Source organism: Neovison vison, chromosome 2 (genome assembly GCF_020171115.1).
Source record: "Neovison vison isolate M4711 chromosome 2, ASM_NN_V1, whole genome shotgun sequence".
In the NCBI taxonomy this organism is placed as follows: Eukaryota; Metazoa; Chordata; class Mammalia; order Carnivora; family Mustelidae; genus Neogale; species Neogale vison.
In genome coordinates, this window is record NC_058092.1 from 55,381,663 (window position 1) to 55,395,879 (window position 14,217).

The 14,217-nt window shown below is 38.7% G+C and overlaps 1 protein-coding gene across 1 annotated transcript; it reads right to left on the minus strand.

Annotated features, from left to right (window-relative positions):
- Positions 1–709: 709 nt before the first annotated feature.
- Positions 710–3,105, minus strand: INSL5 (insulin like 5). The gene is given in 3 exon segments (XM_044236771.1): positions 710–805; positions 1,499–1,527; positions 2,931–3,105. Coding segments are annotated over 3 exon segments (300 nt in total).
- Between the last annotated feature and the right edge of the window lie 11,112 nt (positions 3,106–14,217).

Sequence of the window (14,217 nt, forward strand, 5' to 3'; positions counted from 1 at the left end):
TAAGAATACAATATCCTTTTATCTCTGGGAAAACAAAACCCAAAGCAGCCCAGACTATAGGAAAGAGCTTATTATTCAAAAGCTTGATGGGTTTTGGCTCTTTGGGGACCTAACTGACACACATATGCCTCCAGCTATCCTCAAGTAGAAGGACTGCATATTAGGAACCGTTGGTCATGCCCTTCAAGGTACTTTGAGAAAAGCACTTTGTTTAGATTCTTATACTTGCCCATGAATCAGTGTTTAAGTTCTCAGTAATAACATACAGCAGCCCAATGGTTAAGAGTGGATAGTTATTTCTAGATGATGAGGTAACGGTTGATTTTTGTTTTCTTTTTATGCTTTTTTTTTTTTTTTACATTCTCTTACCAGCATAATCTGTTGACTGTTTTAAAGTTATTTTAACATTTTTTTTTAAAGGAGAAAAATCACAGTGAGCTTGGTTTATGGCATTTTTACTGCAACGTTGCACAGCATTTAAAATTTCAAAGGCTTCGTTAAAATTTTAAAAGAACAGTGCACTAACCCTGGCAAAGGGAGAAAATAGACTTCATTGTGGTTTTCACCACTCACCCACAACCTTTAGGAAAGAAAGATTACCTCGCCAAAAGCCATTATTTTAATAACACAATATAAACGTTGTCCTGAGCCGTAAAAAACATGTTAACACACGCTAAACCTCCACCATTGTTGGGTATCAGCGCTGGTCTTAACAAAGAGCCAGCAAATCGGGCATGGAACAGCAGGCCAGGCAGCCCACACTTCCCAAGTCTTGTCTCGACATCAAACAATGCTGCTTTGAGCCCTAAGGTCCTTTGAGCCCTAAGGTCCTGCAGCTGTCCATCCAGAAAATTTCCTACCCTGAGGAATCCACCTTTGTTGGGGGCGGGGGTTCAGGGCGGGGGCTGGGGATTGTGCTGTGCTTCCCTCTGAAACAGGCTCATTCGGGTCTGGAGGTCATTTCCTCACTCAGCTGTATGGGAGAGAAAAAAATCAGACTTCCTCGGAGGGCCCTGACAGAGAAGGAAGGTAGCCGCCAAGTTCTACGCCTGGGGAAACGCACTGGATTTTTTAAAGGAAATTGAATTCTACACATCCTTTTCTTGAGCTCTTGGTCTGGTTTCCGAAAGATTCGACATTCTGGGGAGAACTCGGTTTTCTCCACCCTCCTCATTTTGTGGAGGAGGAAACATGAGAGCAGAGAGGAGGGATGACACAACCAGTGGCTGGGGGCCAGGGAGTAACCGAGTCAGGGCTCGCCTTGCCCCGTACTGGCTTCCTCTGCTCGTGTTGACCAGCAGCCTCCAAGGTATTAGTTATGTGCTATAAATAAAAAAAACACACACAAACAACAAATAGCCCTGGGTATGCCCTGCAAAGCTGAGCAGTAAGGAAGGAAGTGGAGTTTAAACCTCTGTGTCTGCAAGCAGAAGTAGTGCCCATTGTTATCGGAGTGGTTTTCCCAAAGTCCTCCCTCAGTGTAATTACTTATCAGTACCTTGGCATACTGGCAAGCACCAAGAAAACCTACATGACAGAATGCTGATTAGTAAACCACTAATGGGTCGAAGAAAGAATACGTGAGAAAATACTCTGAAAAATGCTCTGTGAAAGATTAAATCCACGGTATTATGACATCAGTGGTGGTAAAAAGAAAGTCTTGCACAGACATCCATTCCACCTCCCCATGTGTTTCATAGATATTCCAAATGTATTCTTTCTAGTGCATTTTGGTTTGCTGACACAGAGATGGATAAATAATGGTAAGCCTGGTAAATTTGCTTACTCTCTTGAGATTAAAAACCTTTATTGTATCTGTTAACATCTAGTAACTATGAACATCTCATTAAGGGAGTGTTAAGTTTATAATTTTTCAAGAAATTAGACCACCAAAATATGAAAACTGTGGGTCATTTTCTAAAATATTTTTGTTTAACAAAGTCATCTGAAACTGCATTGAAACCTTTACAATTATATATGTCGTAGCAACATTTATTATGTAATCACATTTTCCTTTTTTAACTTCTTATTGTAAAACTACAACACTTATGATTAAAATAGTCTTAAATAAACTCTACCTCACACTTTAATATAGGATTAGCAGAAAATTCTAGTCAAACTTCTTGAATTGAAAATGAAGAAATAAATAGTGAAGTTGGTCCCCTCAGTATTTTTGAAACACATTAGGCTCATTCCTACCTTCAACATCCTGATTAAATAATTCCTACTGAAATTCCCACCAGAATTCCATGTCATCCCACTCCTCAAACTCCCCAAACCCTACCAGTTCTTTAGGGCCTCTATCAAACACCACTGCCTCTATGGTGCTATCATTTATGACAGTGGTTCACCATCTACTTTTTCCCCGCTGAGGCACAGTAGAGAACAAAGACCTCAGCTGTGGAAGCCAGATGGACCTGGTTTGCTCCCTCGCCACACTACCTACTAACTGGGTAAAAAATTTCTTCCCCAGTAAAATGGCAAGTGGGGGTAATATTACTTACTTTACAGGATGCTTATCAGCACACTGAATGAAATATTGCACATGAAACTACTTGGCCCTTAATAAGTGCTTAATTACATTTTCTTCCATCCATCTTTATTTAATACTGGCCTGAATTCCAACTTCTTATATTCTATGTTATCTTGTGAAATCACATGCTTCTCTCTAGACCCCATTGCACCGGCCAGAGCTGGTGAGCTCATCCAAGTACTTACACAATCAAATGACTTCAAGCTGGAAACTAAAGCAAACGAAGTCCTTCTTTTCTGAATGGTAGCGAGCTCACTTTTTTCCCAGACCAAATTCAATTTATTTTGATAACTAACCCCTTAAACTGATACAGAAGTGGCTTAGAAGTCTAGAGAAACAGGTGCTAAAAAGAGCCTGGAAAAAAAATAAGTGAAAGAGTCACATGAGTTAATGTTACTTTGCTGACTTTGAGGGATCCCTTCCAGGTGCCTTCTCCACCTGGAACTAGCACAGATGTAGATGTTGGCTTTTATGAACTCTAGCCCACAGAGCTTCATAGATACCTCACTCTTCACTTCTGAGATGGCAAAAAAAAACAGGGAATATAATTAAAGTCAAAGGGAGCCCTTCATCCCTCAGCCCACAGACCTGAGGATTGAATAAGAATCTGATGTGGAGAATATTGCCAAACAAAGTTTTGAAGTTACAGTCATGCTCTTATCAAATTTATACCAACTTTCCTGACGTTTTATTAGTCAGAATCTCGTTTTAACAATACTTGTGAAGCACAAAGTTTACATCATGAAGTTTTGATGATGTCCTTTTATGATTATTGATAGTTATTCAGTGACTTTTGAACACTGTCACCATTAACTGCATCTGTGAGAAGACAATAAACAGAATGCTCTCTTGACAACTAGAAAAACACGGGCTTTGGAGGTAGCCAAGAAGGACTGTCAATGTTAGCCTTGTCAATTACTGAGTAAGATGGGGCAAATTTAAAACCCTTTAAACTTTGATAACCCTATCTCTAGAATGGGAAAACCTATCTCATAGGAGTGAGTATTGAAGGCCACACTTCTCTCAAAGCCATGAGAAAACTAACTTAAGAACTCACATTTTCGTATTTGGGTTTCGATCTTCACTTAGAAAATCTAGAATCTTGGGGCACCTGGGTGTCTCAGTGGGTTAAGCTGCTGCTTTCGGCTCAGGTCATGGTCTCGGGGTCCTGGGATCGAGTTCCGCATCGGGCTCTCTGCTCAGCGGGGAGCCTGCTTCCCTCTCTCTCTCTGCCTGCCTCTCTGTCTACTTGTGATCTCTCTCTGTCAAATAAATAAATAAAATCTTAAAAAAAAAAAGAAAATCTAGAATCTTAATCAAGATATTGAACCTCCCCAAGAATCCTTCTTTGTAAAATTGTGATAGTAACTGCTTCTTAAAGCTAATGAGATAAACATTTATCTTCTTCTCTCCCCATTGGGGTGGAATAGGAGAATTCCTCTGACCAGAATCCTTCTTCTTATCCTTCGCCCTATGACTTAGGCATGCAGTTATCAATGCATACTTTTGTTTTTGTTTTTGTTTTTGTTTTTTTTTAAAGATTTTATTTATTTATCAGAGAGAGAGAGAGGGAGAGAGCGAGCACAGGCAGACAGAATGGCAGGCAGAGGCAGAGGGAGAAGCAGGCTCCCTGCCGAGCGAGCAGCCGGATATGGGACTCGATCCCAGGATGCTGGGATCATGACCTGAGCCGAAGGCAGCTGCTTAACCAACTTAGCCACCCAGGCGTCCCTCAATGCATACTTTTGTAATATAAAACTGAACACATCACCCTCAAGGAGCAAAATAGTGAAATTTCTCTTCTGGTAAACTTCCTAAAAGTACTCATTTTTACAAAGCTCTTACCTAAACTGGGTTGATGCATTTTGAGAACTTAAAGAGTTGTTGACCCACTTTGTAACAAATTGAAAAATAATTTTTTTAAAAGATTTTATTTTATTTATTTGACAGAGAGAAATCACAAGTAGACAGAGAGGCAGGCAGAGAGAGAGAGGGAAGCAGGCTCCCTGCTGAGCAGAGAGCCCGATGAGGGACTCCATCCCAGGACCCTGAGATCATGACCTGAGCCGAAGGCAGCGGCTTAACCCACTGAGCCACCCAGGCGCCCCTGAAAAATAATTTTTTTAAAAAATTGATTTCTCTTCTGTAATCTCTGGTTGAAAAAAAAAAAATCCTTTCAGCCTGTGATCAAAATCACATCACCCATACTTCTTGTGACATTGCCATTTTTCTGTATGGAAGCCAGAAAATGGAACAAAATAACCTATGCTCTGAATGAAAGCATTTCTGACTCTGAAAAATAAATATTATTTCAAAGAATTGTTGCTTTCTCAATCTCTCTGGCTGCAGTATAGGGAACTGATTAAGAGGAAGATTTGAAGCAGGAGAAACAAAAAAGGCTTTTGCAATAATTTAGATGAGATATGATGTACTCTAAACTAAGATTATTGCAGAAAGGATGAGGCAGGTCACAGTACTCAAAACATAGAAGACTTGGTATTGATTAGGTATCAGGAATAAGGAGACCCCAAAATGGTACTTAGGTCTCTGTCTTGCACAACTGGGAGGTTGGAAGAGAATCATTTGCTAAGCAAGGGGCCTAAGGGCCAGGAATGGTTTTGACTACAGACAGAGAGCCTCATCTTTCCCTAGATCAAAGTTGTGGGTGAATCTGTCGTGTATCAACTCCAGAAGGACCTTTGCATGACCAAGTCCTGCACACCCTCAACATCGGCAATTATTTACCCATTTATCACCAACTTCTTCCCTTCTTTGGAGATTCATACTGTGGATCTTGATAACGCCGGGATTAACATAGTACTCCAATCAAGCTGCAGTGGCTTTGGGCTGGGCTTCTGCACAGGCCAGGAGAGAAGTATTCAGTCAAGGGATGATCCCTGTCCTGGATGTCAGATCCACTCTGATACCTCTGAATGCTGCTACCAACCTGACTTGATCCCCCTCGGCTCAAAATAGTCTTCTCTGCTGCCAGCTTTGCAGGTCTCATCAGGGCTTGCCTTAACTGGGGACGTTAATGCAAGGCCAATGGGACCTGAGCTCAGCCGGTGTCCAAATGGAGGCAAGCTAATCAGCTAGGTCAGTTACCCAGTAAAAAGCTAATGCCAATAATGAAAGCCCTAGCTGTGAAGCTTCAACTTCCAAACTTTATGATTTGCCATTTGTGAATTGAAAGGTTGAATTGAATTACCCAAGGGCTCCCTTTGAATTTGAAATGCTAAGTCTTGTTATACTTGTCTGATTCCTTTACTCCTGATCCAGAACCTTTCCATGGCTCAGCACTACCTAGAGAGTAAAATCCAAACAGCCTGGCATTCAACGATCTTCACTAAGGCCCCCAAATATCACTGCTTCCAGATAAATCAAAGTCCAACTAGAGAAGATAATCAAAATGAAAATGAATCTTTCCATCATCCGACCAACAAAAGTTCGTTGCTTATATCACTAATTAGATCACTTAATCCTCTTTATTTGGAGGTTGATGTGACTTTTCCCATTTCATCTAAACTGCAACACAATTTACTATCTGTGTGACTTTGAACAGGTAATTGTCTTCCCTGAGTTTAGTTTCCTCATCTGTGAGGAGACAAAAATCTGCATTTTATGTTGTGAAGATGGAATGAGGTAACATGAGTGAAACACGCAGTATCTTATTAGATGTTGAATAAACAACATTAGGGAGGGTATGTGCTCTGGTGAGTGCTGTGGAATTGTGTAAGACTGATGATTCACAGACCTGTAGCCCTGAAACAAGTAATACATTATATGTTAATAAAATAGTTGATGCACATACCTCCAACACTCTCCTGTATTTAGAAATAGATTTAATCCACATTTAAAAAACAACTCAATAAATTAACTATGTGATACACAAGAAATTAGAAATGCAATTTTTGGTTACAACTAGCTGCTATGGAAGGCTGTGCATCTCAAAACTATCCATAAATTTGCACTGCCCTGGTCTTTTTCTTTCTTTATTCCTTCCTTTCTTTCTTTGCTCCTTTCCTCTTTCCGCAAATAAGTTCTAAAAGGCAGCACCTTAGAGTACTATTTCTGAAAGTGTTTTCTTTAAGACATGAGTCTTTGAAGATAGACTTTGGAAAAAAAAATATCTTATGGCTCCCTTTTTTGGAGATTAATAATGCATATTATAAATAAGTCTTAGAGAAGACTTATAGTTAAGAAACTTCTTCAATATGTTTAATTCAAAGTTTCCCAAATTCATTGACCCTAGAAAATCTTTCACCATGAAATTGACTAGCATCTGAGTTAGTCGTGAATTACTAAAGATATATTTCTAGTTCTCTTCTTTTCAAGCACATGATAGGATTCTGTTTTCCTGTTCTTTATAGTTGGATGTGGCCATGTGATATATTTTGCCAAATAAAAGGTGAGTGAAAGTAACATGTGTCACTTGTGTCTGGCATTTCAGGATCGTGCATGATCCCCAGTTCTCCCTCTCTCCCATCTTGATGACCAACAGCATTTTGAGAGAATCTGGTCTCTGAGTCAGAGCACTACAAGGCAGGGCCACCTACTCACCTGTAATGAACTATATAATGTAAATGAGGAACAAATTCTTTTCATTTACAACCACTGAGATTTCGGATACCTGGATGGCTCAGTTCATTAGGAGTCTGCTTTCAGCCTGGGTCATGATGCCAGAGTCCCAGGATCAAGCCCAACATTGGGCTTCTTGCTCAGCAGAGAGTCTTCTCCCTCTCCCTCTGCTGCTCCCCCTACTTGTGCTTATTCTCTCCCTCTCTCTCCCTTTGTCAAATATATTTTTTAAATTTTAAAAATAAAACCACTGAGGGGTGCCTGGGTGGCTCAGTGGGTTAAGCCTCTCTCTGCCTTCTGCTCAGGTCATGATCTCTGGGTCCTGGGATCAAGCCCCGCATCGGGCTCTCTGCTCAGCAGGGAGCCTGCTTCCCTCTCTCTCTTTGCCTGCCTATCTGCCTACTTGTGAACTCTCTCTCTCTCTGTCAAATAAATAAATAAAATCTTTAAAAACAAATTAATAAATAAAACCACTAAGATTTGGTGATTATTGGTTATGGTAACATACTCCAACTTAACCTGACTAGTATAATTAAAGTCATTTGTATCCTACAGATGTAGAGAATGTCCATATGATTCCAGTTTTTAGATCAAAGCAAAGTAAGACCAGTTATTTGGCCTCAACTGGAATTAGTTGCCATGAGTTCAATCTGTTTGATGATATGAAGATCCACAATTAACAGCAACCAAAATTTTAAGTTAACAACCAAAAAAATGGGTTGATTAAACATGTATTTCATCTATAAATTGCTTACGAAGGCACTGTAGCTACAAAAACACCTACTACATGGTGTTAGAACAGGTTGGTGTGAGTTGTAAGTACTGTCTGTGACATTCAGATATGGGAAATCAGATCTCCATTCTGCCATTTAACATCTAATGTCCTTAGGAAAGTGTCCTTAATGTCTCTGAATCTCAGATTTTTCAATTGTAAAATCAAGATAATAATACTCACTTCATTAGGATGGTTCTCAGGATTAAATTATGCAGAGTACTGTCAGAGTCTCTAGCACAAAAGGAGCTTTCAATAGATTGATCATTCATGGTAATAATAAGAATTATAGTTCTACCAAATGTTACATTGATCATAGTGGCCTTGGTGTTAGAATGCTAGTGTTTTAATACTGGTCTTGCAGTTTCCAGCTGAGAGAGTTTGAGAAAGCAGTTTAAACTGTAATTTGATTTTCTCATTTGTAACATAGAAAAATATCACAGGATCAAATAAAGCAATGTTAGTATAGCACAGATAAATTATAAAGTATACCACATATACTTATTTTATGATAATGATGATTATAAGATCACTTTAGAAATTTGTTACCAAACATTATTTTTATTCAGGCTTACTGCTTCTAGAGGGTGTTTTCCTCAGAGAGTACCACTCTTCATCCAACTATTTCTGGAGTCATTCACAACTCCTCATTCTCCCTCTCTCTCCCCCGATTAAAAACTTCTTCCTGCACACACATCCATCAAATCACCAAGACTCATAGATTTCTACCTTTTTCTCTACGACCCACCTATTCCTCTCTATCCTCTCTGCCATGATCTCCGCTCTCACTCAGAGACTGCCACAGCCTTTCAACTGGTCTGTATCTTTCATTAAGCCATTGCCCTGCACTGCTGTCAGAATGATCTTTCTAAACATGTGCTTGTATTATTACCCACTTTGAAAACTCTTCAGTGGCTTTCCATTTTCCTCATGCAAAAGTCCGCGTTTTCTTACTATGGCCTACAAGACACTTTGGGATGGGCCTGTGTCTACTCCTATAGGCTGTCAAACTCTCAGTGGTCTAGCTGTACTGGAAACCATTTGTGGGAAGTCCATGCTTTCTTTCCCTCTCTCTCTCTAGGCCTTTGCACCTGCCGTTTTCTTCACCTGAGACCCCCTTTTGCCCCTCTTTAAAAACTCATTAACTTCCAATCCACAAATATCTGCAGAATAGGTATTGAAATACCACTTACTTAGAAAACTTGTTGCATAACTTTATGGCTAAAATTTTTTTACTACTCACTTTAGTACTAGAGCCCTTAAGTGCTCTATCAGTAAGAATTTAAATGAGCAGCTAAAAATGTCCTTAATAATCGTTAGAAAACAGAAATTGATATTTAAAGCTTCATTCTGTATGGACAAAGAAGCTCTTTCCTTTTTATGTTGTTATTTGGGGTTTCTAGAAATTTAAAAGCTTAATAAATAAATTGTAAATGCTCAGTAAGTAACTGAAATATATAATAATTCAAAAAATTCAGTAAAATTATATCAGTGAGTTGTGATGTAAGATCCCTAAAATATCCTGGGATTCTTTTTCCTTCCTGATGGGATAGCACCATATCTTTATTATTATTATTATTATTTTAAAGATTTCATTTATTTGACACAGAGATCGAGAATACAAGTAAGCAAAGCAGTAGGCAGAGGGAGGGGGAGAAGCAGGCTCTCCGCTGAGCACGGAGCCCAATGTGGGGCTCGATCCCAGGACCCTGGGATCATGACCTGACCTGAAGGCAGAGGCTTAACTGACCGAGCCACCCAGGCACCCTGCACCATATCTTTTAATAGCTGACTTGTTCAAAGAAATACAGACACGGTGATAGTACATTTTTCATGAGTTGTTCTGGATGCTACACAAATGTGTCATCAATTTAGAAAAAGCAGGGCTTATTTTGATAAGATTCATAACAATGTTTTATATGTTCCAACTTAATGGCTATGGTCTGCTTTCTATTTAACCCAGGAATTAATTTCATATAAACTGTTAGCCTTTTAGTTTTACCACCCACTGAGTATGCCAACCCAAGCAAATGAAGGCTAATAGCCTAGTAAATGTTCTATGGATTTGAGGGTAGACTTGAACATTGCAGTAAATCCTGAACAAACCAGACACAAAACCCAAACAAAACAAATGAGATCATTAGCACAATCTGTGTCTTCTGAAGGAGGAGCAGGGCCTTGCAAGGACTTAGCCAGCTGCAAGGGCAAAGAGGTTTTCAGACGAAGTAGTTTGAATGTGGTCTGGGATAATCAGAATGAGTAACTAACTACATTGTGCCAGGAATTGTGTTAAGTGCTTTATAGTGGAAGTAATCTGCAACAGTCAGTGGGAGTGCAAACTCAAAAGTAGCAGCAATATTCACCTAAAGAAAGTCATCATAAATTTGTTTTCGGTTTTTGTCTTGAGGTGGAAAATTGATTTTATGTTGTTACAGAGCAAAGAAAATTATGACCTATGTTTAGCTGATTTTCAAGGCTGATTTTATGCTGTTTGATTTTATGATCTGTGTTTTTCACAGTTAAAATGTTTTACCCTCTGTGATGTTAAGATATCTTATTAGGATATTAAGGAAATCATACTTCAAATATTAGATCTTATTTTAGCATGGGGTATGCATGAAGCCAATATTTCTCCCATTAATTAATTCAATCATTCATTCATTCAACAAATATTTGTTGCAATAACCCCTCTGTGGAGGTAGTGTTTTAGGTGTTGGAGATACAGTGATGAACAAAACACGTAGTCCCTTCCCTTAAAGAGCTCATAGTCTAGGGGAGGAGGCAGACACTATGCAAATAATCAGACCAATATTTAGCACAGCAGGTACGAATCTCAATTCAGAAACTCAGGTGTTCAAGAATGTATATTCTATAATTCAGTTTCTAGTCCTAAGTCTTCATTCTACCTGGGTGGCAGAAACAAACTACATACACACAAAGTTACTAACAGTCTCTCTCAGATTTGGCTTCCTTCCCTTTCCCAGGACATAAATCTAGCATCTTACTCCCTGCCAAGGCCCTTCTATCAACAAATTCTTGCTTCTTGGTAGGTCATTAATCATCCTCAGCTTCCTGGCTTTTTTGGTTCCAGTGGTCTTTGTTGCTTCTATATAACACTCACTGGATTTCTCTAAGGCTCATTCCCTCCTAGGCCTTTCTGCTTCCTGAACAACGTTACTCAGAAACAGGACATACGTCCCCTCTGCTCTACGGATTCATTAAAACTCTCTCTTTTCCTCATTCCCCACCTCTTCCAGCCCCACAGAAACTTCACATTTCCCATCATGTTTAAGATACTTGGAGTAAATTTAAACTAGCTGGGTGGCAGTTCCTGTAGAAGGGAGCTCAGGAAAAGCTCTCTTGAGAAGATGAGAAATGAACTGAGATCTGAAGGGGGAGTGAAGAGTTAACACGTTGAAGGGGAGCGAGGGATGGGAAGGAGGGTGTTCCTAACCGAAGGGATACATGTGGCAAGGTGTGAGGCAGGAAAAAACTGAAAAACTAAGTTATAAGCATCGTTATTTAGGGACAAAACATAATTATAGAAGAATATACACTCTTGTGCTTTGGTTACGAGAGCTCAATGAACTATATAGATATTAAACATTTACTGCACAGTAGTGGAAAATGTTTAAGAACTGCCCAAAGCCTTGGGCTTGAGTTTAAGCCTGATCAGTTACCAGATGTATGGTCTTTGGTAAATTATATCACCTATTCAAGCCTTAATTATATTACCTGGAAAATTTTATAATAACATTACAACTACTTTCCCTATCTGTCTCATAGCATTGCTGTAAGGGTATAATGAGATAATAGATGTGAACGTGTTCTACAAACTGTACAGAACTTTAACATGTACATTATTACTAGTGTGTTGTTGATAACTAAATCTGTGCACAGTACAATCCAAGATTTTCTTTTAGGGAAACTTTTATTGAGACAAAACGGCAAATATACTTCTCATTTGTCATTTTATGTAACTACACAGAAGTGAACCAAGTGAACACATTTTGATATACAATTATATTATGAATATAATCTTCCTTCCCTACAACAGTTGCAAGAGCAACTAACAGCTTACTCACAGGCAATAATGTAAGTTCTATATGAGAGATGCCTGGTAGAGAATGACCAGTTAAAGTAATGAATACCCCGCACAAAATAAGACTCTAAAGTGAGGCCAGGCACCACTCTCTGGAGACCCCTAATTAGTTCATTAGGGGTGTGTGTGTGTGTGCATATGTGCATGTGTGTTTGAAGGATGAAATGAGATGGCTAACTGCTAAACAGAACTCTCCTTCAATTCTTAAAATTCTTTCACTGAGGAAATGCATATTAAACATATTAAAACAACGAGATATGACTACACATCTATTAGAATAGCCAAAATTTGGAATATTGACAATACCAAAGCAGGGAAGGATATGGAAAAATAGGAGCTCTCACACATTGAGAGAGGGAATGAAAAATGGTATTCAGCCACTTTGGAAGATAATTTTGAGTGGGTTTTGTTTTGTTTCTTTCTTTCTTTCTTTCTTTTTTTTTTTTTTTTGCAAAACAACATACTCTACAATCCAATAATCATGCTTCTCAGTATTAACCACAGGAGTTGGAAACTTATGTCCGCAAAATATCCTGCACACAGATGTTTATGGCAACTTTATTCATAATTGCCAAAATTGTGAAGCAACCAAGATGTCCTTCAGTAGATGAATGACAAACTGTGATATATCCAGACAACGGAATATCAATCAACACTAAAAAGGAATGAGCTATAAATCTGTGGACAGACATGGAAGAACCTTAAATTCATATTACTAAGTGAAAGGAGTAATCTGAAAAGGCTATAGACACTATGATTCCAATTTTATGACATTCTGGAAAAGGTAAGACCATTGAGACAATAAAAGATCTGTGATTGCTGGATTGGGGGGTGAAGGAAAAAATAGAGCACAGAGGATTTTTAGGGCAGTGAAAATGCTCTATATAATACTATAATTTGGGTATATGTTATTATACATTTGTCCAAACCCATAGAATATACAAAGTTAAGGGTGAACCATATGTAAGTCCATATGTAAACTATGGACTTTGGGTGGAGGCAAGGAGTATAAGGGAAATCTCTTGTACCATCCTTTTGATTTTGTTATAAACCTAAAACAGCCAAAAAATCCTAGATTTTTAGAAAATTTTTATGGGATAGAGTTTACTAGTGAGAATCCAAAGCCAGCCCAGAAAGCCAGCAAAATAATTCCTTCTGTAACTCCAAGGTGAAAGATCTTAAAATAAAAATTGGTGCTAATCTAAAAGCATAGGAGAGTCTCTAAGATCAGGGGTGAGAAGGGTAAAATGGAATAGGGTCAGTGCTCAGGGCCAGTTGCCCAGGGTCTAAGAATAATACAATAGTTTTATTTTTCATTTAGGCTTGATGACCAGTGATGGTAGAATATGTGAAAATTTTTGGAAGATCAAAAATAAATAACAAAAAGAAACATTTTTTCAAACAAATAAAGTTTTTATTTTGTTACACAGAGTGTTATGGAAAGTCCAACCTTTCAGAAAGAGATGAACCGCAATGAATTCTATCAGCAGAAAATTTGTAATTTTTATTACCTGACCTAAGCTCTCAGTCCACTTGAGAATCACCTTGCTTTTGTTTAAAGGATGGCTCCAAAGAAATAGAGACTGTGAAGTAATAGACACTTACAAAAGGCAGTTTCTATTGTTGCACAGATTCCATTCTTACTTTTATACATGCTTTTTTTTTTTTTCCTGAGAGTTTAGTTTCACATGCCTTATCAAATTTGGGTATTCATCCTTTCTGATGGAAGCATAATACTCCATAGTGTATATGGACCACATCTTCCTTATCCATTCATCTGCTGAAGGGCATCTTGGTTCTTTCCATAGTTTGGCGACTGTGGCCATTGCTGCTATAAACATTGGGGTACAGATGGCCCTTCTTTTCACGACATCTGTGTCTTTGGGGTAAATACCCAGGAGTGCAATTGCAGGGTCATAGGGAAGCTCTATTTTTAATTTCTTGAGGAATCTCCACACTGTTCTCCAAAGAGGCTGCACCAACTTGCATTCCCACCAACAGTGGAAGAGGGTTCCCCTTTCTCCACATCCTCTCCAACACATGTTGTTTCCCGTTTTGTTAATTTTGGCCATTCTAACTGGTGTAAGGTGATATCTCAATGTGGTTTTAATTTGAATCTCCCTGAGGGCTAATGATGATGAGCATTTTTTCATGTGTCTGATAGCCATTTGTATGTCTTGATTGGAGAAGTGTCTGTTCATATCTTCTGCCCATTTTTTGATGTGTTTGTCT